The 22,911-nt window shown below is 36.6% G+C and overlaps 1 protein-coding gene across 3 annotated transcripts in view; it reads right to left on the minus strand.

The window, feature by feature from the left end:
- GRIK2 (glutamate ionotropic receptor kainate type subunit 2) overlaps positions 1-22,911 on the minus strand; it is a 418,840-nt gene that overhangs the window by 13,997 nt on the left and 381,932 nt on the right. For all 3 annotated transcript variants that reach the window (XM_063329880.1, XM_063329879.1, XM_063329881.1), the window contains 2 exons: positions 22,125-22,350; positions 2,797-3,047 (listed from right to left, as the gene is read on the minus strand). In XM_063329880.1, the coding sequence (XP_063185950.1) occupies positions 2,797-3,047; positions 22,125-22,350 (477 nt within the window). The remainder of the gene's footprint in view (positions 1-2,796; positions 3,048-22,124; positions 22,351-22,911) is intronic.

A 22,911-nucleotide genomic window follows, 5' to 3' on the forward strand; every position in this document is an offset into this window, starting at 1 on the left:
AGTACTTAACAGTTCAATAAAATGTACATCTCCTATTTTTTCACAAGTAGACCCAGTTCTGACCTGCTTATGGCTCAATGAGTTTTGAATGGCTATAAATGACAGCAGAATTTAATCCCTCCATTGTTCTTTTCACATCCATCAGATCTGCATCTTCCAGAAAATACTTAGTAAATTAGGACACTAATATTTCTAATAAGCTATCAAGTGATAGTAATTGTCAGTGACTGACAATCTAACTGTGATAACATCCAGGCTTATCTTTGCTTTTGAAAGGTGTCAATAAAAGAGGAATTTCTCTTTGGGAAGTGTTGTGGTGGCATGAATTCATGTGTGGTATTATGCTTATTGACACCTGTTTCCCAGAAAGACTACAGCTAGTGTCACCTGTTTCTTTTGTATTTTTGAGTACATCAGGAGCATATATATTCTGAACCACTTTGGTTACAAGATGCAATAGTTTTTTAGCAAATAGCACAACTTTGTCTGCTCCTTCTCTGAGCTCAATTCCTTTCCAACTGGGTTCACACCAGCCAATGTCTCTGTTTACGTATGCACTCCAGGAGCAGGGTGACATGAGAAATGCTAAAACAACATATCTAGATTATACCCTTGAAATCTGCATTGCCTCCCCACTATAAGTGCAATTGTATATTTTGTACACATTAAAAAGCAGACTCACATATTAATATATCAATTAATATCCCAGGATACTCCATATATTCAGCAGCTGAAGTTACCTAATTGCTTTTGTTTCCGTGTTTGTTAATATGGCCTTTGATCTTCCCTGTATCCAGGGACAGATGACAGTACTGCTTATCTCCCCTTTGGCTGCTGCTACTCCCTCTCTTAGGGAAAGGGGATCTGCCACATTTGCAGAGGATGAAATACTGAAGGTCTATGGGTGCTGGAAGAAGAGTGGGTAAGGGGATGCTGCGGTAGGCCACGTGTAGAAATGCTGGCATCATTTTCATATTAATTTAATTCTACTGTTTTCCTGATGTCACGGTATGTGGGGATAGTGGGGAGGGGAGGGAAGGGAAGAGACTGGCAGCAAGGAGGAAAGAAAAGAGAGAGACCTGATTCTTTCAGCTCCTTCAGATTCACTCCTAACTTTTTTGAAGTATCTCAATACTTGATGATACGATGAGACCTTTCTGGTACAAGTACTGTTAAAAGGTCAAACACTTCCAGTCATTGCTATCTCTATACAGCATTGAAAAACAAAAATAAAAAAGAAGCAAATAAAAAAAAAAAAAAAACCAAAAACCAGAAAACCATAGAGCTTAGAGAAACAAGTCCTTAATTAAGAAGTTTCTGTTTGCTTCCTCACACAACTTCCAACATGTTGTTATTGTCACATAAGATATGTATTCACACCCTGCAAAATACTGAACTCATGTTACAAGGTTGTTATCAAAACAGTCCTATTTTTCTAAGCGTTTGTTAAAAATCCAGAAAATCTAAACCAAATTATACCATTGTCCATATGAAAATTGTATCCACCTTAGGAGTGGATAAAATTGATTGAGGCTTACATGGGTTACTTCAGTAACGGGAATCTTTTTCCTCACAAATTCATTTCAGAAACATAACATTCCAATAGTATGTTAACAGAAAGGAATCAGTCTGTAGTATCATAAAGAGGATCTAAATGGTCCTTTAACAATTTAATAAAATGTACCCATGTTCAGGCTGTGTTGAGAACCTTGTCACCTCACACTGCCTTTGGTTGTATTAGAAAAAAAGCTTATTCAACAATATATTTATAACAGGACACTTGCATACCAAAAGGTTCCCTCAAAAGAAGTGAAAACAAATTGTAAATTTTCTGAGTAATAATTCAAGTTACAAAAATTCACCAGTAGCATCTGGAAAAAGAGCAATATAAATATAGCTGTTGGATTTACTACTGATTTTATTAAATTAAATTACTAAATAGAAATATAGAAATTGCCATAGGTCAGAAGCTCCCCAAAAGGAGAAGAAGAAAAAAAGAAAAAGACCTAGTAAAATCCAACAATTTCTCAATTTTAAAAATTCAGAATATGTCATAGCAATAAAACATATAGTTTGAGTTTAGGTTTAACATGGACACACATATATAGATCTATTTATTTATTATGAAAAAAAAAAAGATAATTCCAACTAAGAATTTTGCAAGCTATTACTAGTGTTGGCACAATTATGGTATTGTGATTGTATGAATTTCAAGTACAGGACAAAGAATTGCAAGTACAGAACAATTAGAATTTTCAAAATTGAGTCAATTTGAAATTAGAGGACATCATATCAGTAGCAAACCCACAAATAAAAAATCATGCTGATGTAATCTTTTCCAGATGCTACCAGGACAACTTTGCAAGTATAAACTTCTGTAAAGAACATTTCTATAGAGACATTTTAAGATTTTGACTTTGAGCTACAGACAGTTTGTCTTTTGAAAATCAGAATTATCTGTAGAAGATTAATTTGTTTCCCATTACAGTTTCGGATTTCGTCTTCATCCATAAATTTAACTGCAGTGAACTTCCAGGAGTAAAAAGCTGTCTTTTTTCAGGCTTGAATAAGAGGAGAAATAGTCACTTGTCCTGAAATCTGGCTACAATTAAACACATTGAAGACAAATTAAAAGATGTAAAACTTTGGGTTCTTTGCTCTGATCCTTTCTTATACAAGTACTGTACTATACAATAAACAATCAGTATGCATCACCTACTTTTTACTACCAAATGTTTAAAGTATTATTTAAGTAGACCACAAACATAAAATAATATGGGAAAAGACAATATTTACCTTTTCCAACTGGGCATTTTTTTTTGATTTGTATAAAAATTCCCCCACTGCCACAAAGACAGAAAGCACCAATCCTGCTGCCAGCACGATGAAGATTCCTCCAATATTTTGAACTCCCAAAGCACTGGCCTCTTTACTTTCCTCCTCTGGGCAGCCATTGCCCCTCCACCATTTCTCTTTCATCATGTGGAGTTTGCCCTCCTCTTGCAGCTGAAGAATTGCTATAGTGATCTTGTCTCTATATGGAGAACCTAAAGAAACCATAGGGAACATATTGCATGGGAATATTATTTTAAGGAAAGTTAGTTATTCCTGATGAGAATAAAATGTAATACAATGTCACAGGAAAAACTATATCCTCTACAACCATAATATTTGTCAAAAAGCCATTTACATCTCACCACAGTCACACTGGTCACATAAATACAAACCCATATGCGCACACACACACATATATATATCTATGTGCAAAACTTGATCCAGCTGGTGTTGCCTGTAAACCAGACAACATGATGCAACAAATCCTATCACACTTGGTCCCACAGTTTCAAACATCTTCATGCCCAACTATTATATCCAGCCATATAGTATTCATCTTTCAATTTCCATCAGGCTTTTAATTATGCTGCAGAAGATTTAGTCTAACATACATAAATCTACAGGCTGTTGTTTCATGGTTTGTTACCCTAAAGCTAACACAAAGCCTGATACAAAACAAACACTTTATACTACTACTTTATCAAAAGAAGAAACAACAATTTATGCTTCAGAACCAAGCCACTAAAGTCTCTATCTGACAAACTGTCAAGCACTTAAGATACCTTCCAGGCACACATTTACTTATTAACAGTACCAGGTAGTAACGCATCCAGAAATATAAGGTTAAGTGTGTTTCGATAACATGGATATAAATTTTCATATTTTAACGTATTTCTTTCTCATAATTCATTATCTTAAATTGACATGATAATTTTGCAGCTTTTGAACTTTTCAATATTTCAAGGTGCAGTTCAAAAAGTAGCGTCATATCTTTGTATGTCATCTGCTTTCTTTTTCTTTATATAGTGCATAAGGACTTTTCAATGAGTATTTTAAAATCTACGTTAATTAATGGGTAATGCCAATGGAGAAAGCTTTTCTTTTCTAAATGTTAGAGAGTAAATCACATCAGTTAGAAGTGCTTTTAATGTTAAGATTTGTGTAATGTTTAAGGAGAGAACAAAACCATCATTTTTCTTCTCCTCCTTCAAAAACAGGAACAAAAGACTCTTCATTAACGTGGTTAAGAAATCCCAGGGAAAAAAAAAAAAGTAGATGAAAAGGCATGGCATCCCCTCTTTCATGCGATATGAATACAATTCTACAAAGAATCCCTCCTCTTTTTCTTGCTGTCATAATAATGCTACTTACTAGCTATAATTTTTACAGTGTTCCTTTTGGCTGAGTAATAAAATGCACTTTAATTAACTTGATACCTTTTAAAAAAAATTCTCAGCATCCTTTAGAGAGGTGCTGCCCATTTGACTATTTCATAGAGTCATAGAATGATTTAGGTTGGAAGGGACCTTAAAGATCTTCTAGTTCGAACCCCTCACCACATACTGTGATCCTTTCTGACGGAGCCGAAGGAACAAATGGATAGGATACTTTATACTCTTTACACTCTTGGAAAACATATATTTTTTTAATGGAATTTATTTCAATTTCTTCATTATTTCTTCAATTTCTTCTTACATATCTGGACCTTATCATGAGAATAAAGTCAATAGCAAAGGGTTGCTGTGCCAGTATGGAAGTAAAACATAGAAAGGACCATTAATTACAAAACACTTTGTGCTTTTCCTTTATTCCAGAATAAAAGGTGGGAAAAGTTGGCCTCAAAGTATTTAAATTGCAAGAACTTCTGCTTTTATCATCTATGCTTAGAAAAGAATGATGTCCTGTACTAGGAACTAAACAGTGTTTACACAGGACTATACGAGAATCGAAAAGAAAGGAAAACAAACTCTTTCTACTCTCTTGCTCATGCAGGGGCCTAAGTCACACCATTTCAGACCATCCTGATTATGCTGAAACACTGCAAAACCCTATACTTGACACATTTCTTCAGTCAGATGGAAAAAGGAAAGTGATTAGTCCACAAGAGCCTGAGGAAGTGTAAGTGCATACCACAATATTTTGGAGATATTTTCAGCGTTACACTGCCTATAAATATTTAACAACAACAACTTAAACAACACTAGGTTCTGAGAAATAATTTTGGACCCAGTTTAAGCCATCTTCTGATCTGACAGGCTGCTTTCTAATTAAACTGATTTGCATTTCATTTCCACACTTTCTGTTGGTCTAAATATAGGCAGTACCAACTATTCTTCATGTATTATTTATATATTCTAGGGACCAGATTTCTACATATACAGTTCTAGTCCAAATTGAATTCCATTTGAAATGAATCAACAGAGGAATTCATAGTTAAAACCCATAAAGTACAGGCTAATACTATCTACAATTAGTTAAGTTTACGAGGATAGAATGCAGTTAATAGTGATTCAGTTCAACAGTATCACTTACTCTTGGTGATTTGCAAAATTTTACACAAAAAGTTGCGAAGTGGACAGATCACAAGCCTTTGGTGTTTCTATTGTAATATTTATATTTGTTATACCTTATTATCATGTCTTAAAAAAAGGTAACCTTACAAGTAAGGATCAATGTGTTCCTACTGCAATATCTGTATTTACTATATCTTATTAGCTTGTCTTAAAAATGGTAATCTCACAATAAAGGATCAATGTAGGATGACCAGCATTGCATACTGCTGCTATTAAATTAAATATTTAAAATCTTATACCCATGAAAAAGCTAGCATTCAATGCTGTACTTCTATTCCATTTCTGAATTACTTACAATGGTCTAAATCCATTGATTCACATTTTGCTATAAACAATGAGTATACCTAACAATCTGATATTTAAAAAATGCTGTTTATACTATTCAAGTAGTTATTAAGAGAACAAAGGAAGCATAGCAATGATATTGTTTCCTAAGGTTTTATTTGCTCCTAGATTTTTTTTGCAATATAAAATGGATTGCAATTCCCAGCAATGGAAAATCCACCCAGAAGCACATGAAGTGGCTAAAAGTATCATGATCTGATCTGTGGATGATAAAGCTGTCATACAAAAAGAGAGAAAATAAACAGAGAATATGGCAAGGCATCCAGATTACATGCTGGATGTTAAAACTCTTCCTCGCAGAAATGAAAAATTTCAGCAAGTGAATATAAAATATTTTTGACATCCAAAATTTTTATTTACATTATAAAAAAATATATAGACCTTTGGATCTGTCAGAATTCCTACAAAGTCTCACATTGCATTTCTAGGTGACAATAAGAAGTTTCAGCTGCTACTGTTCTATTAAGTGATCTTCCATATATTTCTGATCCCTCTGATAAATAAGAGAAGCTCACTCTTTGAGTTTTTCCATGCAGATTTCTGTTCCTGAATTTGATTTACAAGCTTAAAGTGATTACAGAGGCAAGGCACCCAGTTCTTGGTTGATCTTTGGGAAAAGGAGGCATCAGGTAACTGTGCATCCCATATACAGTGAGAACAAGAAGTCTCAACCATTCAGAGTGCTTAAAAACATTGGCTTTCAGTGTTCCACTCACTGTGCTGTTTGTCTATAAAGCACCATGACAGATTCAAAGCCATGGTGCTAGTCTTTTCATTTACCCTGGCCAACATAGAGAATTCTGTCCTCAACACTGGGGATGGATGAGATAGTAAGAATTCATATTTATTAAGAGCTTTCAGAGTTTTAAATTTCTTTTCAATTACAAGGGAACCGTTTGGGTGCAGAAAATGAAATTAGGTAGGCTCAAATGAAAAGACAGCCAATAGCTTTTATTTACCTCTTTTGGATGCAAATTCAAGTCACTGTTCAAAGAGAAGGGTCTCGATTCTGTAGTTAAAAAGTCTGAAGCTCTTTCATTACAAAACTGTTGCATTTCAGTACAGGCAGAACTTTGGAAGTGTCCTCCAGAGACGGTGTATTCCACCCCACGTGCTCAAGCTACAGCATTTTACTCGGGGCACGTTGTTCAGCTGGGTTCTGAATATCTCCAAGGATGGAGACTCTACAATATCCCTGGGGAACCTGTCATAGTGCTTGATCACCCTTACTGTGAAGAAGGGGTGGGTTTTGTGTGTGGTTTTTTCCCCTCACATTTAAATGGAATTTATTTTATTTCAGTTTGTGCCCTATGCCTCTTTCCTAGTAGATGGATGACAGTGAAAAAAGTTTGACTCTTCCTTATTTTCCCTCATCATGTATTTATGCACATTGATCACATCACCCATGAGTTGCCTTCTCTTCTTCAGGCTGAACAGTCCTAGCTCTGTCAGCCTCTCCTGTAACCTTCAGAAAGCTGTGGTCCATTTGCTTTCAGTTATTATATGTCCCTCAGAAGAACCTTAAAGCATTTTAATTAAACTACAGGACACTGGGTGGAGGGTTATACTTATTCCATGAGCCTGGGGTTGCTGCAAAATGAGATCCCACTTCCAATAAGCAGTGAAAAGGGAATACTTAACCAGGAAATGCAAGACAAACAAAATAAATAGCTCATGTTGCAGTTTTTTCAGAAAAGAATGCCAAAATCCATGCAAATACCATGTGCTGGGATGCAACACTGTTTCTGATTAGGGGTGACGTATCAGGACAAAGACAACTTACATTTGTAGATGAGTCTTTGACAATGCAATACGTACATGTGGTCCTATGCACTACAAGACCAATACTGAGGTTTTAATAATGTCTTTGCTTCAGTTACACCTGTTCAGTAAATTCCTACTAGAGACCACTTCTCTAAGGTGAAATCTGTTCGCAACAGCTACTGGACATTAAGTGTTTTGGCAATTCTTTATTGATATAAAGCTCAGTGTCTTAGCATGCCTCTCTGATAGTGCTTCAATATGTTCATCCTTCTGAGGTAGCTATAAAATACTGTTCTTTTACCAAATATGTAAGCTACACATTCTTACATTTCAGCAACAATAAATTGACTGGTCAAGCAGTTGAAATTCTCAAATTAGTTTCAATACATGGTTTGACCTACATAAAAATAAATAATTTGCACCTATTTTTTGTGCATTATATTCAACTAATGAAGACAAATGTATTAATTTGTTTTAGTTACAGAAGAACTGAAGCTCAGCACTTTTATGCATGTATAAATGATGAATATTACAGTCCAAATTGTATAAAGAAGTACAGATAAAGTGGAGACAAGCAGAAGAAAACAACCTCCTGTGTTGGTACATGGTTTCCTATTTATTCCTATAGAGATAGATCTGTTTATATGTCTCATCTCTAAGGACTGGTAAAAACTGCTCATATTATGTAATTTGTATTGTCTGAAGGTAATAAGTAGCTTCCACAGAACTAGGGTGTCTTAACAATAAAACCAAATGATTGCTTAGAAATTATTTTATGATTTTTTCTTTTTTTTTGTAGTGCTTTAGATTTTTGAAAACTATAGGCAGGGGACAATGTTCATACTTTTAGTATTCAAGTTCAGAGTGCAAACTTTGCACAGTATTCATTACATTTATTATTTGGAATTACCTAAGAATGTATAATACATATCTACATAAACACCTACGCACATTTTCTGCATAGACACAGTGCTGGATTGTAAGATGGAAATTTTTCTCCAGGAGGAGTACTTTACAAAAGTAATGGACAAGGACACCTCAGATATCTTGAGTGTCCCACAAAATATAAACAGGAAATAGCTGCAGAGTCTGAAATCTCAACAATGATTAAATTGAAAGCCAGTGTTGCCTGTTGGGTTTAGTACTTTACAGAGGAAATCCAGGAATATATTTTCATCGATGCATGTTTTAAACTTCTAAACTCTTCAGTATTTTCAGATATGTAGCACTTAGTTTCAGTTATGTTAACCAAGTGTATTGTTAACAATTTTGATTACTAAATTAATACATCATTTACCAGTTATTCCCTTCAGTTTTGGAACTGCCTGCTTTTTGAAAGGTTCCCATATCATTCATATCTGTGCCTTTGTTGGGTTTACATAAATATATTTAAACACAGGTGTGTAAAAAGTATTGACCTTATAGTGACCGGTCAGTGTCAGACAAACCCAAGTTACTGCAAGAGCAGAAGGAAAGCAAGATCTCACTAACTGTATCTGTGGAGTCTAGGATGTTCTTTGTCTTGTATTTCTTCAAATAAGGCAACATATGATTGTGATTTTAGAAAATTGTGCAATATTTAAGAGAAGTAATGGAAACATTAAAAAAATAAAAGGAAAAACAAAACCAAAACACCTGCCTTTTTCTCCTGGAAAAACATGTTTAAAATTATGTTCTGCATTGATCACTGACTGCTAAACGTACAAATTAATTGAAAGGCATGTTCTAGTTGGGCTCAGTGCCAGTCATTGTGCTCAATGCCATTTTTCTAGTCTTGCCTGAAATTTAAGGAAATTTTTTCTAACATGTTTCTTTAAAACATGTCACCTATTCAGTTTGGTGGAAGTGTGAAAAGAGAATGGTGTTAGGACACAGAAAACAGCCCACCAAGTGCTTAACTTTAGAGAGTAAGGAAGGCTGATAAACTCCAAATAGTTAATTTTGAAAGGATCCTATGAATCTTTTTTTTTTTGGAAAGGTATTGAATACAAGCCAGTGTTTTCATGTTGTGTGGCACTCTTGCTACTATAATGTTCTTTGATTCTTAGCCTAGACCTTCATGAGAAAAGACAAAAAGAAGAAAAAATTGAAGTGCTAATGTGAAGGGGGATGAAAACTATACTGCTCAAGTTCTGCAAAATATGAGACAGAATGAAGGTGAAGCATACAAAAAGAGTTTTTTAAAATATGGAAAACTCACTTCGACAGTTCTCCCCCGTTGCGCAACTACTCACTTCTGTTAAATTACAACTGTTTTATTTCTGCCACTGAGAGATACACTGCAGCTTTTTGCAATAGGGGCAGAGGGATGGAGTCCTAGTAAGGGCTCTCAACTTGTTGCCCTAAGGCAAGCTGGAGACGACACACCGGGACACCCCAAGGGAATCAAGGGGGATTTGTGCAAGAGGGCGACACAGCCAGCCCAGCTGAAGCGCCTCTATGTGAATGCACACAGCTTGGGCAATAAACAGGATGAATTAAGGGCCACTATGCTGCTGGAAAGCCATGACATAGTGGCCATTACTGAAACTTGGTGGGATGATTCCCATGACTGGAATGTAGGGATAGACAGATACAAGCTCTTTAGGAAGGACAGGCAGGGTAGGAGGGGAGGAGGTGTTGCCCTCTACATCAGTGACCAGCATCGATGACCATCAGTGACCAGAATCAATGCAGCCCCACACGGGGAAGGATGAGGAGGTCGTTGAGAAGGTATGGGTTAAAATTAAAAGGAAGACAGGGGAAGGTGATGTTACAGTAGGGGTCTGCTACAGGCCACCTGACCAGCAGAGCCAAGCAGATGAGGCCCTCCATAGGTAGGCAGAAGTGGCTTCGTGTTCACAGGCCCTGGTACTCGTGGGGGACTTCAACCACCCTGACATCTACTGGAGGGACAACACAGCAAGGCACCAGCAATCCAGGATGTTCCTGGAATGCATAGATGACAACTTCCTCCTCCAAATGGTAGAGGAACCAACAAGAAAATGTGCTATGCTGGACCTCGTTCTCACCAACTTGGAAGGGCTGGTGACCAACGTGAGGCTCAGGGATAACCTTGGCTGCAGTGACCACGAAGCGATAGAATTTAAGATCCTCAGGGCAACTAGGAGGATATATTCCAAGCTTACGACCCTGGACTTTAGGCATGCAGACTTTGATCGCTTCAGGGATCTGCTGGCCAAAGCGCCGCGGGACAAAGCTCTAGAGGGAAGGGGGGCCCAGGACAGCTGGTCAGTGTTCAAGGATCGCCTTCTCCGTGTCCAGGAGCAAACTATACTGACAAAGAGGAAGGCAGGAAAGAATGCTAGGAGACCTGCCTGGATGAACAGGGAGCTCCTGGACACACTGTCACACAAAAAGAAACTTTATAAGGAATGGAAGAAAGGACAGCTAGAATGGGGGGCATATAAGGAAGCTGTCTGAACAGTAAGAGACCTGGTAAGAAAAGCTAAAGCTCAGTTAGAATAAAATCTAGCCAAGGAGATCAGGGAAACAGCAAAAATTTCTATAGGTACATTAATGGTAAGAAGAAGACTAGGGAGGGCGTGGGCCCCCTCAGAAAGGAAATGGGGGAGCTGGAGACAAGTGATGTGGAGAAGGCCTAGGTTCTCAACGACTTCTTCTCCTCAGTCTTCACTGGGAAGGGCTCCAGCCACGCTCCCAGAGTCACAGAAGACAATGGCAGGCATTGGACAGAACTGCCTATCGCAAGTGAAGATCAGGTTCGTGACCATCTGATGAACCTGAAAGTGAACCAGTCCATGGGACCTGATGGGATACACCCACAGGTACTGAAGGAACTGGTGGATGAGGTTGTTAAACCGCTCTCTATTATATTCCAAAAGTCATGGCAGTCTGGTGAAGTCCCCACTGACTGGAAAAGGGGAAACATAATCCCCATTTTCAAAAAGGGAAAGGAGGAGGAACCAGGGAATTATAGGCCAGTCAGTCTCACCTCCATGCCTGGTGAGATTATGGAGCAGATCCTCCTCGAGGCACTGCTGAGGCAGAAGAATAACAAAGAGGTGATTGGGTACAATCAACATGGCTTCACCAAGGGCAAATCGTGCCTGACAAACCTGGTGGCTTTCTATGAGAAGGTCACAACATCAATAGACAAGGGGAGAGCAACTGAGGTCATTTACCTGGACCTGAGCAAAGCCTTTGACACTGTCCCGCATGACACCCTGGTCTCCAAGCTGATAAAATATGGGTTTGATGGACTGACAATTCAGTGGATAAAGAACTGGCTTGACGGCCGCACCCAAAGAGTGGCTGTCAATGGGTCCATGTCCAAGTGGAGGCCAGTGACAAGTGGAGTCCCTCAAGGGACATGGACAGTGACATGGACAGTGGCATAGAGTGCACCCTCAGCAAGTTTGCCGACGACACCAAGCTGTTTGGGGTGGCTGACATGCTGGAGGGAAGGGATGCCATCCAGAGGGACCTTGACAGGCTGGAGAGGTGGGCCCATGCCAACCTCATGAAGTTCAACAAGACCAAGTGCAAGGTCCTCCATCTGGGTCAGGGCAAGCTGACTAGGCTGAGCAGTGACTAGCTTGAGAGCAGCCCTGAAGAAAAGGACTTGGGGTGCTGGTAGATGAGAAGCTCAACATGAGCCGTCAGTGTGCAATAGCAGCCCAGAAAGCCAATCGTATCCTGGGATGCATCAGAAGTGTGGCCAGCAGGTCGAGGGAGGTGATTGTCCCCCTCTATTCCACTCTTGTGAGACCCCACCTGGAGTACTGTGTCCAATTCTGGAGACCCTACTACAAGAGAGATATGGATGTGCTGGAAAGTGTCCAGAGAAGGGCCACGAGGATGATCAGAGGGCTGGAGCATCTCTCCTATGAGGACAGACTGAGAGAGTCAGGGTTGTTCAGTCTGGAGAAAAGAAGGCTCTGAGGAGACCTTATAGAGGTCTACCAGTATCTTAAAGGGGCCTACAAGAAAGCTGGTGAGGGACCTTTTAGGATGTCGGGTAATGGTAGGACTAGAGGGAATGGATTAAAACTAGAGTTGGGACGATTCAGACTGGATGTTAGGAAGAAGTTCTTCCCCATGAGGGTTGTGAGACACTGGAACAGGTTGCCCAGAGAGGTGGTGGAAGCCCCATTCCTGGAAGTTTTTAAGGCCAGGCTGGACGGGGCTCTGAGCAACCTGATCTAGTGGGAGATGTCCCTGCCCATGGCAGGGGGGTTGGAACTAGGTGATCTTTAAGGTCCCTTCCAACCCTAATAATTCTATGATTCTATGGTTCTAACTATCACAAAGCAGGGAAGGATCTCTGGATTGTCTTCAGGTGCAGTTTAGCAGCTGGCTGTGCAGAAATCTCATTTCCTCTTTTGAATCCCAGTTTGTTTATTATTACTGCTTTCTTCATGCTATAACTAATGTTCATCCAGCCTCATTAGTAGCTACATAGTTAAACACAAAGTAAATTAATTTTATGAAAGACGATGAATGGTATTCTGACAGTTTAAGTCACTACACCAGCTCCTATAGCTGTCAGTTTTCGCAAAATGCAGCAGCCCTATGCCAGTTTAAAATGACAGTGAAACTTCAGCCTTACCTTCTTATTCAGGTATGTTATAGGTAGAAGTTTTATAGATGGGAGGTTTTTATGGTTTGGTTTTGGTTTTTTGGTTGTTTTTTTTTTTTTTTTTAAATAAGTGATCTGATTCCCAGGATCAGATCAATAAATCTTTACTAGCCCTATTGATTCTAATGGACTAAAGTAAAAATGGAGGAACAGACTGAAAATCTGTGTGTGTTTTTGCACCTATAGAGGAAGAGTAAAAAGCACCGCATAGAATAGAGGCATTAAGCATGTTAATGGCTCTCACCAAAAACTTCTTTAGGGAAAAATAGTCTGTCTTTTCCTGCAAATCTGTCCAGACAAAGCATTGTGAAGTGCAAGAGACCTTCCTCTTCTAAGAGCATGAAAACTCTATCAATCATAACTGAACATTAGCAAGAATTAAGATAATGTGATTGGCCTGATGGCATTCCCAACAGTAAAACATATGGGGAATACTGAAGTAAGGTGTAGGCACCCAGTGATTAAAATAAAACATTCCAAACCAAACCTTTCAGTGAAACTTGTAATCTTCTTTGAGAATAAAAGCAAAAAAAAAAAAAGACAAAGAGAAAAAAGAGAAAGAGAAACATAGAGGAGAAGGAAAAAAAAGGAGAAGGAAAAAAAAGGAGAAGGAAAAAAAGGAGAAGGGAAAAAAGGAGAAGGGAAAAAAGGAGAAGGGAAAAAAGGAGAAGGAAAAAAAGGAGAAGGAAAAAAAGGAGAAGGAAAAAAAGGAGAAGGAAAAAAAGGAGAAGGAAAAAAAGGAGAAGGAAAAAAAGGAGAAGGAAAAAAAGGAGAAGGAGAAGGAGAAGGAGAAGGAGAAGGAGAAGGAGAAGGAGAAGGAGAAGGAGAAGGAGAAGGAGAAGGAGAAGGAGAAGGAGAAGGAGAAGGAGAAGGAGAAGGAGAAGGAGAAGGAGAAGGAGAAGGAGAAGGAGAAGGAGAAGGAGAAGGAGGGAAAAAAAAAAGTGAAAAGAAAAAAAGGCCTCCTTTTCTCCAAACTACACAAGCCCAAAGTCCTTAGCTGCTCCTCATAGGAAATGCCTTCGAGCCCTTTCACAAGCTTTGTTGTCCTCCTCTGGACACATTCAAGAGCCTTAACATTCTTCTTAAATTGTGGGGCTCAGAACTCATCATTATGATACTCATCTGTATCATAAGTCTATTCCCTTCAGAAGAATCTACAACTGCAGGATAACCATACTACACATTCTCATATAATCTCAGTAATAGACTGCTGCCTACTTTGATGGTGTCTATAATGTCTGACTGTGGACAACTGTACCTTCAACTTTGAGATTCATTTCTAGGTAATTTCTGGAAAATGCAAGGCTTTCTATTCATACTTTAATCTCTCTTAAACTGGGACCTAAAACAGGAAAAATTTCTAGCACCACTATGTTCTAAATATGTAATAACATATTAAATTTCTTTACTACAAAACATTCAGGGCATTTGTTTAAAGTATTAATTTGGATGTAGTTAATGTTCTAAGTGTAAAAAAAACCTGCTTAACAAAAAAAAAAGTTAATTCAGACATGTAGCTGTAGAATTCAAGGCTTTGGTCTTTTAAAAACTAGACAAAACATAGGAGGCAACATCCTACACATCCATAGGATGATGAAGTGTTATTTTTACACTTATAAGGTATTTACTCCAATTTTATCTGCTTTTTATTTTACAGGCAAGCTCCAAAAATAAACTAATTTTTAGATTATTACAAAACCAGGCTGTAAATCTCTGTTTGAAATGATAAATACAGCAAGGGAGGAGAGTGCATTCTCAATTCTAAGAGGAGAGTTAAGACTATTTTGAGATCATCTTAAAAATATTTTTTTTTACTTTCTAGTCCATATTTAGGAAATAAGAGTCATTTATTCATATTTTTATTAAATTAAGTTTTAGTCCTTGAAATTACAAAAATCAATTAAAAGCTTTTGTTCTTAAGTAATTTATATTCCTCACTGTGCCTTCATTTAAAAATTTCTATATTTGGAAACACGCACTTAAATAAAAATTGCAGGTAACGAAATCTTTTGAAAAATACCTGCATTAAGAACAGAGTCAAGTCAGTTAAAAAATTTCAATACTATAAAATAGAAAATTTTACTGTGAATGTTTTTTTCTAGGTCACTCCCTAGAGATATATAGTAGTATAAATCATCTGGACCTATACAGTGTTATTGGATACAACATGATAATTAAGTGTTATACATTTGCTGATTAAACTATTTGTTTAAATTTGATTTGAATCCATCAGCCTATCACTGGGGTAGGAAGAACAGTGTTGTATTGCATTTATTAATGGCTTAGAAAATATAAATAATTCATGAAGTCATATTCCTAGAGAAGATATGAAATAGCAGATCATAAATTATTGCCTGAAACCCTTTTTTTCTGCAGTGAAATCTTTAATTTAAGTGAGTGGAGTGTGAAATACTCTTTCTAGATTCTGTGTCTGATGAAATTATATGAATACTACTGTCTTCCAAATGTGCTTACTCCAAACAACATTTTAATTACATGCTACACAGCTGACTGAAATTCGAAAAAAAGAGAGGGGGGAAAAAAAAAAAAAAAGGAAAGCCAACTCTGCTTTTGGTTCTGATTTGCCAAAAAATAAAAGATTTGAATGCCTAGGTTAAAAAATGTTTAGATTAACTACATTGTGCAAAAGTTTATAAATAAATTTCTATATGCAAGTGATCTGCACATTACGTTAATTGGCCAAATAGACTTTTTGGAAGTCATAGGTGAATGGGCAAATTTTTGAGAATCTTTAAGAACAAAATACTGTGAAAAATATATTTTTTCTCTAAGAGATTGTAATGTATAAAATGTTTGTAAACAAAGACATTTTATTTGATATTTCATTAGAATGTACAGAAAAGAGAACTTGACTAAAAATGGCACTTCTGAATCAATAGAACATGACAGCCTTGAAGTTTGTTTCATCCTTTGAACTTAAGTGACTACACTGATATCTGGGACCTGCAGCCAATGCACCTCTGCTGGAAGGCTGTTTGTTTTATTCATATACTTTTCTTTTTGACATGGGAAGTATAACTTGTTTGTATCACAGTAGCTACCAGCTTTCTATTGTAAGTATATAAATATACACTGTGTAGAAATATTTTATGTACTTCCATTAATAAATTTTGATACATAGATTTGTTTTACTAGTGCAAGTTATCTCATCTCGGTATAACAGGTAGTTCTGTAAGACTTAGCTTTGCAATGAAATGTTGGTAGCTTTATCCACTTGGTGTGTTGACCCCAAAATACATTGTTTAATTTCATTCAGATCTTCAGAGTTGTATTTTATCCCCATGAACAGTGAAGAGTCTCTATATAGTTGGGGTAGTGCACATTTCTTTTTGAAAAAAATAAAAGTTAACAATTAAATAATAAAGATATGAGCATTTTTCAGGGCATCTTGATAATCCATAAGTATGGAAAGATCAGGGATGCAGACAGTGGTATGATGATGTAGGAGAAGTCATAGCTTGATCACAGCAAGGGAAAAGTAAGTCAAAAAAATAGAAAAAGTGAAGACAGTCATGTAACAGATTCAGCTCACTACATTTTGCAACTGAGATATTATTAATATTAATAGCACAATTTATTTTCTTGTAATAGCTGCACAGGAAGAAAGGATAAGAAAATGTGCATTTCATCTTTTTCTCAAACTGTTTTTTACCTCCCTATTATCAGATATTATAGGTACACCACTGCTATACAGCTAAAGCCCCCTCTTAATCTAATTCTGTAGCTTTCCACAGCTCAACAATCACAGAGCAACAGTAGAGAAATTACTAGCTCTAATTTCTTATATGTACCATATCTCTCAAACACCACTTTCTATTTTGTATTTCTTAAGAATTAGAAGAAATATATGCAAATTTTTAGGATTACTTACACCTACCCTTTTTCATTTTCAAAATGTCAAAGACATTACTTTGCATGTGTTTCCACATATACTGAGTTTGCCTGGCATATACAGGGTAGTCCTGAGTTGACACATAAGAGCGGATCATCTGAAAGGTGCATGCTCAATAGATCTGCTCGTATGGAATGGGTTTGACATATACACTTGTCAGCTATTTATGTACTCAAGGTTCAACACAGAAGCAACTGGCAATTCAATAGAAAATCTGCCCAAGCCAGATGGATAGTAGCCTGCTGTCTAACATGCTGAAGAGAAACAGGAATTTGGAAAAGAAATATCAACCTGAAACTACCCCAGAGAAATGAAGATTTGCTTTGGAGAGTTTAAAAAAAAAAAAAAAAAAAAAAAGTGAAAAGTAGCATTGCAGACTGCTAAGGCCCTAATATAGACTGCATAGAAGCAAATCTCTAACCTTTCATGTGGTTCACTTCACATTAACAATGATGTTAATAAATACTTATTATGGAAAATAGCATTTGTCAAATAATATTACTGTAGTTTACATTATGTTGACCATAGAAAAGTCATATTAACTGACTTGCAGTAGGGCATGAAGTTTGTATTGTTGGATAGACCAGGTTTTCTTGAAAAAAAGTTATAATTTATGTTTGATAAGAAGACCATAAGCAAGCGGAAGTATCATAAGCATTTAGGAATCCTTTGCAATGGCACATTTATCCCAACTGGGTTTTATTCAAGAAAAAAAAATCAATTTTAAACACCTTTATCATGCATGATGAAGAAATGAGAAATTTAGAACTACTGTAGGTGATAAGTAACAGTTTAGAGGATCTATCATTAAAAGCAGAAGTTATTCTAAATACCCAAAGGGTTTGTTCTATCCTCACCTGCCCTCATTTTTTTGCTTTCTGTGTCTTTTCTCTCTTTCTCTCTCTTTTCTTTCTTCTCCCCTCCCTCTCTCCATCCCTCCCTCCCCTCCTTCCTCCCTCGAATATCAACCTTGGATGATGAGGTGTATGACCACACAAAGTCAAATTCCAACCACTAAAAGAAAGATGTATCTATTTCTAATAGATAATTGTACATGCTACATACTCATATATTTATTATTAAAAATAAACTATACAGGATACTTAACAAAAGTATCACGTTAACAAAACATGTATCTACCAGATTCATTGATGAAGAACACAGGACTGACAAAATAATGCATCCTAATAGGACATGCAAAAATAGAGCCAATACAAAACTCTGACATGTGGAGCTTCAAACGGGAAGAAAAAAAAAAAAAGGAAGAAAATGGGAAGAAAATCAAACAGGCTCTAGCAAAGGAAGTGTTAACACTGTTGGTTACAAAACTATAAACAAAGTTGCAAAGACGGAAAATAAAACAAAACAAACACAGCCCCAGTAACAAATAGTTTTTCCCTTATCTGCTCCAAAGTATCAGTTCTTGTCAAATGTCCCAACCCAGGTCTGTTCTTCCCTTCTCTTTTCATTATAAATGAAGTTTTTCTAGTCTAGCACCAGAGGTGGTTGACTGAAAATGAAGTTAAGTATATACAAGACTGTTACCTCAATTTATAAACATGTAGCATGAGAATCATTCATTGTATGTATAAATTACCAAACGCACGCACTCTAGCTTATTTTCAGTGCTGCAGGTGTCATGTGTGACATATTAAATAAAGCTAACAGCAAAGATATCATACAGAATGCTGCTTTGCACCTATTCCAAACGTCAGTTTATTTTGTGGATTTTAAACGTGTACACTGATCCTACTTTGTGCCAGAAGTACATCATTTCCAATTTCCTTCATCAAGGCTACATTTTAGCAATTTAAACTTTGTTTACTTCACTAATAATTATGTAAATTCAGATTTGGCTTCTTCGGTGTATTTGGAGGGATTTGATATCTATACACTGCCTGATCTGCTGTTTTTTTCTCCTCCTTTTGTGCAACTTTCTCTGAATGTAAAACTCTCACATTGTGAGCAGAGAGCTTTTACTGTAGTACACTGAGATGGTGCTATATTTGGGTGGTTGCATTTTCCAAGTGATTATCCTGTCATAAATTACTCTGCTAGCATATTTTTCTGTTAGGAAAGCTTTTAGCCCTTCTGTTTGTAGCTACGTAGACTCAAGCAAATTGTGTTCTCAATAACTATTATTCTATTAGCCTTCAAAAGGAACAAGATATGCTGCACCTACATTCTTTGATGCTGTTCTCTAAAAGTAACCATATCCATTCTACTGTATTCGACATAAGGTCTGTAACAACTGTATTCTACAAATTAAATCTCACATGCAAATATTTATTCAAATTCAAGACACTATTCTGGGAGATAAACTGGATATTTTTGTAAATTGGGGGAGATGACATCTATATCTTTCAGATACTGTGTCTCTAATACAATTAGTTCTGTATTTTTTTTTCTTTATTGCTCAGAGATGTGTTGCTTCCCAAATAGGCACAAGCAGTAACATGTGCCTTGTGAAACCATTACACTGTAGTTTTCCAAGCACTTGACAAGTTATTCTTAGTAGTATTAACTCTAAAAAGATATTGCTCAAATGCATGGCTATAAACTTCTTCCATAAACATTAAATAATGATGAAATCTACTTCTGCAGAATTAACCATGTCATAAGTTCTTTTAAAGACTCCGGAATTATTTCTTCCTGTAGAAATGAGATTACCTATGATGCATGATTTTATTTTGTACTATCCACTGCTAGGTAAGAGTTTCTAGCTTCAACAAAGCAATATATTCTGACTGGCACTATGGATACACTTCTTGTAAGGTCTCCTTTCAAATGTATGTGTGAACATTATTTTAGCAGAGTCTACCCAATCTCTTTCCTCTGAGACTGTGTGGTTAATACACAAGATACAAAACCTTTACAAATGTTAGTTCTCTGAATAGCATTTTATAGATTCTGGCCTAACACAGGATTAATCTCTTATTCTTAGCTGTTCTGGGAAAGCTACAGATGCTGTTATATTGTACCTTCATTTCTTTTGTGAAAACCTTACTTTATATCTTATTTTAGGTTCTGTTATATTTCCTTTTATGAAGGCCTCTTTTTTTCAGATCTTGCTTCAACTTCAGTTGCTAAGTTTAACACTGTTTCAAATCTCATTTTACTTCCTTTGCTGATCTCTGACTCCTGCAGGTATGTTCTTTATTTTTTTCATCCTGATTCAAGACAATTATCAGCTCACAGGTCCCCTTGTACAACACTATTATTTCTCTTGACACAGATAATTTGTTACTACTTGAAATCTTGCAGATGAATAAGAGCTGAAAAATGTCTTTGATATGATTCAACGTTAATGATGAAATAGTGCATGCATACTGCCTCTTCTCCCCAAATAAGGTAGGGGACAAAGACCAAAAGACAGTTTGCTTACTTGCTTCCTTGCCTCTTTACACTCAATACCTCTTCCTCGTAACTTTAACTCTAGAAGTCCATTTCTGGCTTTATTTGCTTTTCATCTGCTTTCTTTGGTGTTTATGCTACTTGTGTGATTACACATAATCAAAATCACTTGTAAAATAGCCTGGACTATCTGATTTCTATCATTTTGGCACTTCCATGGGCAGTTAGATTTCTGAGGCATGCTTCAGATGCTTCACGAGTTTGCATGCAGCTTATTCAAGGATTTCAAGCTATCACTAAGATTTAATTTCCACCATACTAAACCTAAATGGAAGATGGTTTTCACCCTTAAAATAACAAAAGGTTTATATATCATAAAATATGAGATGCCAAAAAGAGCAGCAGAACTGAAGTCCAGTGCCTTCTGGCACTTAGATGTCTACAGAAAATATTCGTCAATATAAGAAACCACAACAGAGCAGGGTGGAAAAATTGCTATATAAATTAAAACTAGATTCCTAACAAATGACTGTTCAAAGAAAGAATGAACAGAATCATAATTTCTGCAGGAGGTGTACATTTCATAGCAAATTACTGAAATGATGAAAATTATAAAGATTTCATTAGAGTTGCAGTAAATATCTAAAACATAAAGGGAAACCTATATTTGATAATACTAGTAGATACCTCTTTATCCAAGATATTCCAGTAAAGTTTAGTTCTTAACCTTCCTTACCATGTGATTGATTTTGAGTATTGGACACAACTTTCCCCATACAATGATTTAGTGTATAGTATTAACACAGATAAAATCAGTACCAAAAGTAAGACCTATTTGAGAAAAACATAAAACATATTCACATCAATCACAAGGTGATAAATTATTCTTAAAAATAAAGCTAAAGTAAATATTGGCCATGCAAAGAATTCAGCAGAATGATCTTCCAATATTAAGTAGGATCATTGTGCAGTACTGACAGACTTTTTGTGTGACACTATTTTTTTATTCCCATCTATTCTGGAATCTAAAGCCAGATCCTCAGCTCATGTCCTTTAAAAATCACTGCAGTCAATGGGAACTCAGCACTTCAGTGCTTGTTGAACCCCATCCTGTGGATTCTAGCAGCCAAACTAATGTCTGCAATTAGCTCGTAATCTTACAACTAAAGTTTTTTTCCTAGTCAAGAACACCTGACCTGGAAAATATTTACAGGATTGGAATTGCTCTGCAAAACCCTATTTCACAAAGTTAACTCAGTATTACTTTTGTCTGTGGATTATACGTGGCATGTTATGGAATCTTTCCTCCTCTTTTAAGAATCTGAGTGATTAGCCCTCTCAGAATAGAAGCATTATCCCCATTTGCTAATGCAAGCATTGGACTACCAGCAGCTCATCCTCTAGAGAGATCAACATTTTAAAAAATTTTTTCATCAAAGAAAGTGCTGCAAAAAGTACTTTTTGTTGTTGTTTTTGAACATATGGAAGGCACCATGTAAGAGAAACATACCATATGAAAGTGTCCAAATTTTTATAAAGTACCTACTTTTTCTGTTTAGAAAATTCAATCAAATCCATAAATGTTGATAAAATATGTAATATTTTCCCCAGGTGGGAAAAAGAGAACAAGAAAAAATGTTAGCAATGTAGAGAAAGCAACAGTGTATTGGAGCTTTTGTATGCTACTGCAGCAACTAAGATTAATGAACAGAGAACAAATGGTTGACATATCACCTACCCATGGGAGTTCCAACGCCATAACCTTTTGAGTCTATCAGGCCTCCAATTTGTGTTAGGTTACAGTTCCGCTGTGTAACAAACTCAATGGTTGTCGACTCCATTAAAAATGCATAATCAGAGGTAAGCACACGCTGGATACCTTCTTCATTACTTTTGACAAGTACAGACTGCCTCCTGCTACTCATGAAGGCCCACATCTTGTCATAAGTGGAGATTTTGGATTTCTGAAAGACAAATATTAGATGCAATATGAATAAGAATAATATGCTTATAAGAGTGAAAATAAATTCTCAGTTTCCACATTGCTCTCTTGTGGTATTTTACTACGTCAGGTTTTACCAACGCATTCTTGTAAGGGTGCCTGTAGCTTTCATCTCATCTGTACTTCTCATCTTGTCCGTGCAAAACAAAAGAGCTGGAGAGATTCTCAAGAAAACGTGCAATACCTGTTGTTTATCTGGGTTTTATTGTATATATGTTTTTATGTAGGATAAAGGCCTACAGGTATTTGAAGTCAGTGGAAACTATGAAGTATCTCACTGTTGCCAAGTTCATCAGCAATGTTGGAGAGTATTATAGGAGAATCTGTGGCATTTGGCACATTTGAAATGTTCACTCTTATTTCAGTCACTCAGCTAATCCTGAGCAATTCTGAAAACCCAATGAATAGTGTGGCAACCTGAAGCAATCAAAGCACTTACAGAAGGCAGTATATGGAGAAAACAGTTGTGAAGTAGAGGGCAGCAAACATTTCATCCATGGTACACTACAAAAGTACTTGGAGA

This window comes from Chroicocephalus ridibundus, chromosome 3, assembly GCF_963924245.1.
Source record: "Chroicocephalus ridibundus chromosome 3, bChrRid1.1, whole genome shotgun sequence".
Taxonomy (NCBI): domain Eukaryota; kingdom Metazoa; phylum Chordata; class Aves; order Charadriiformes; family Laridae; genus Chroicocephalus; species Chroicocephalus ridibundus.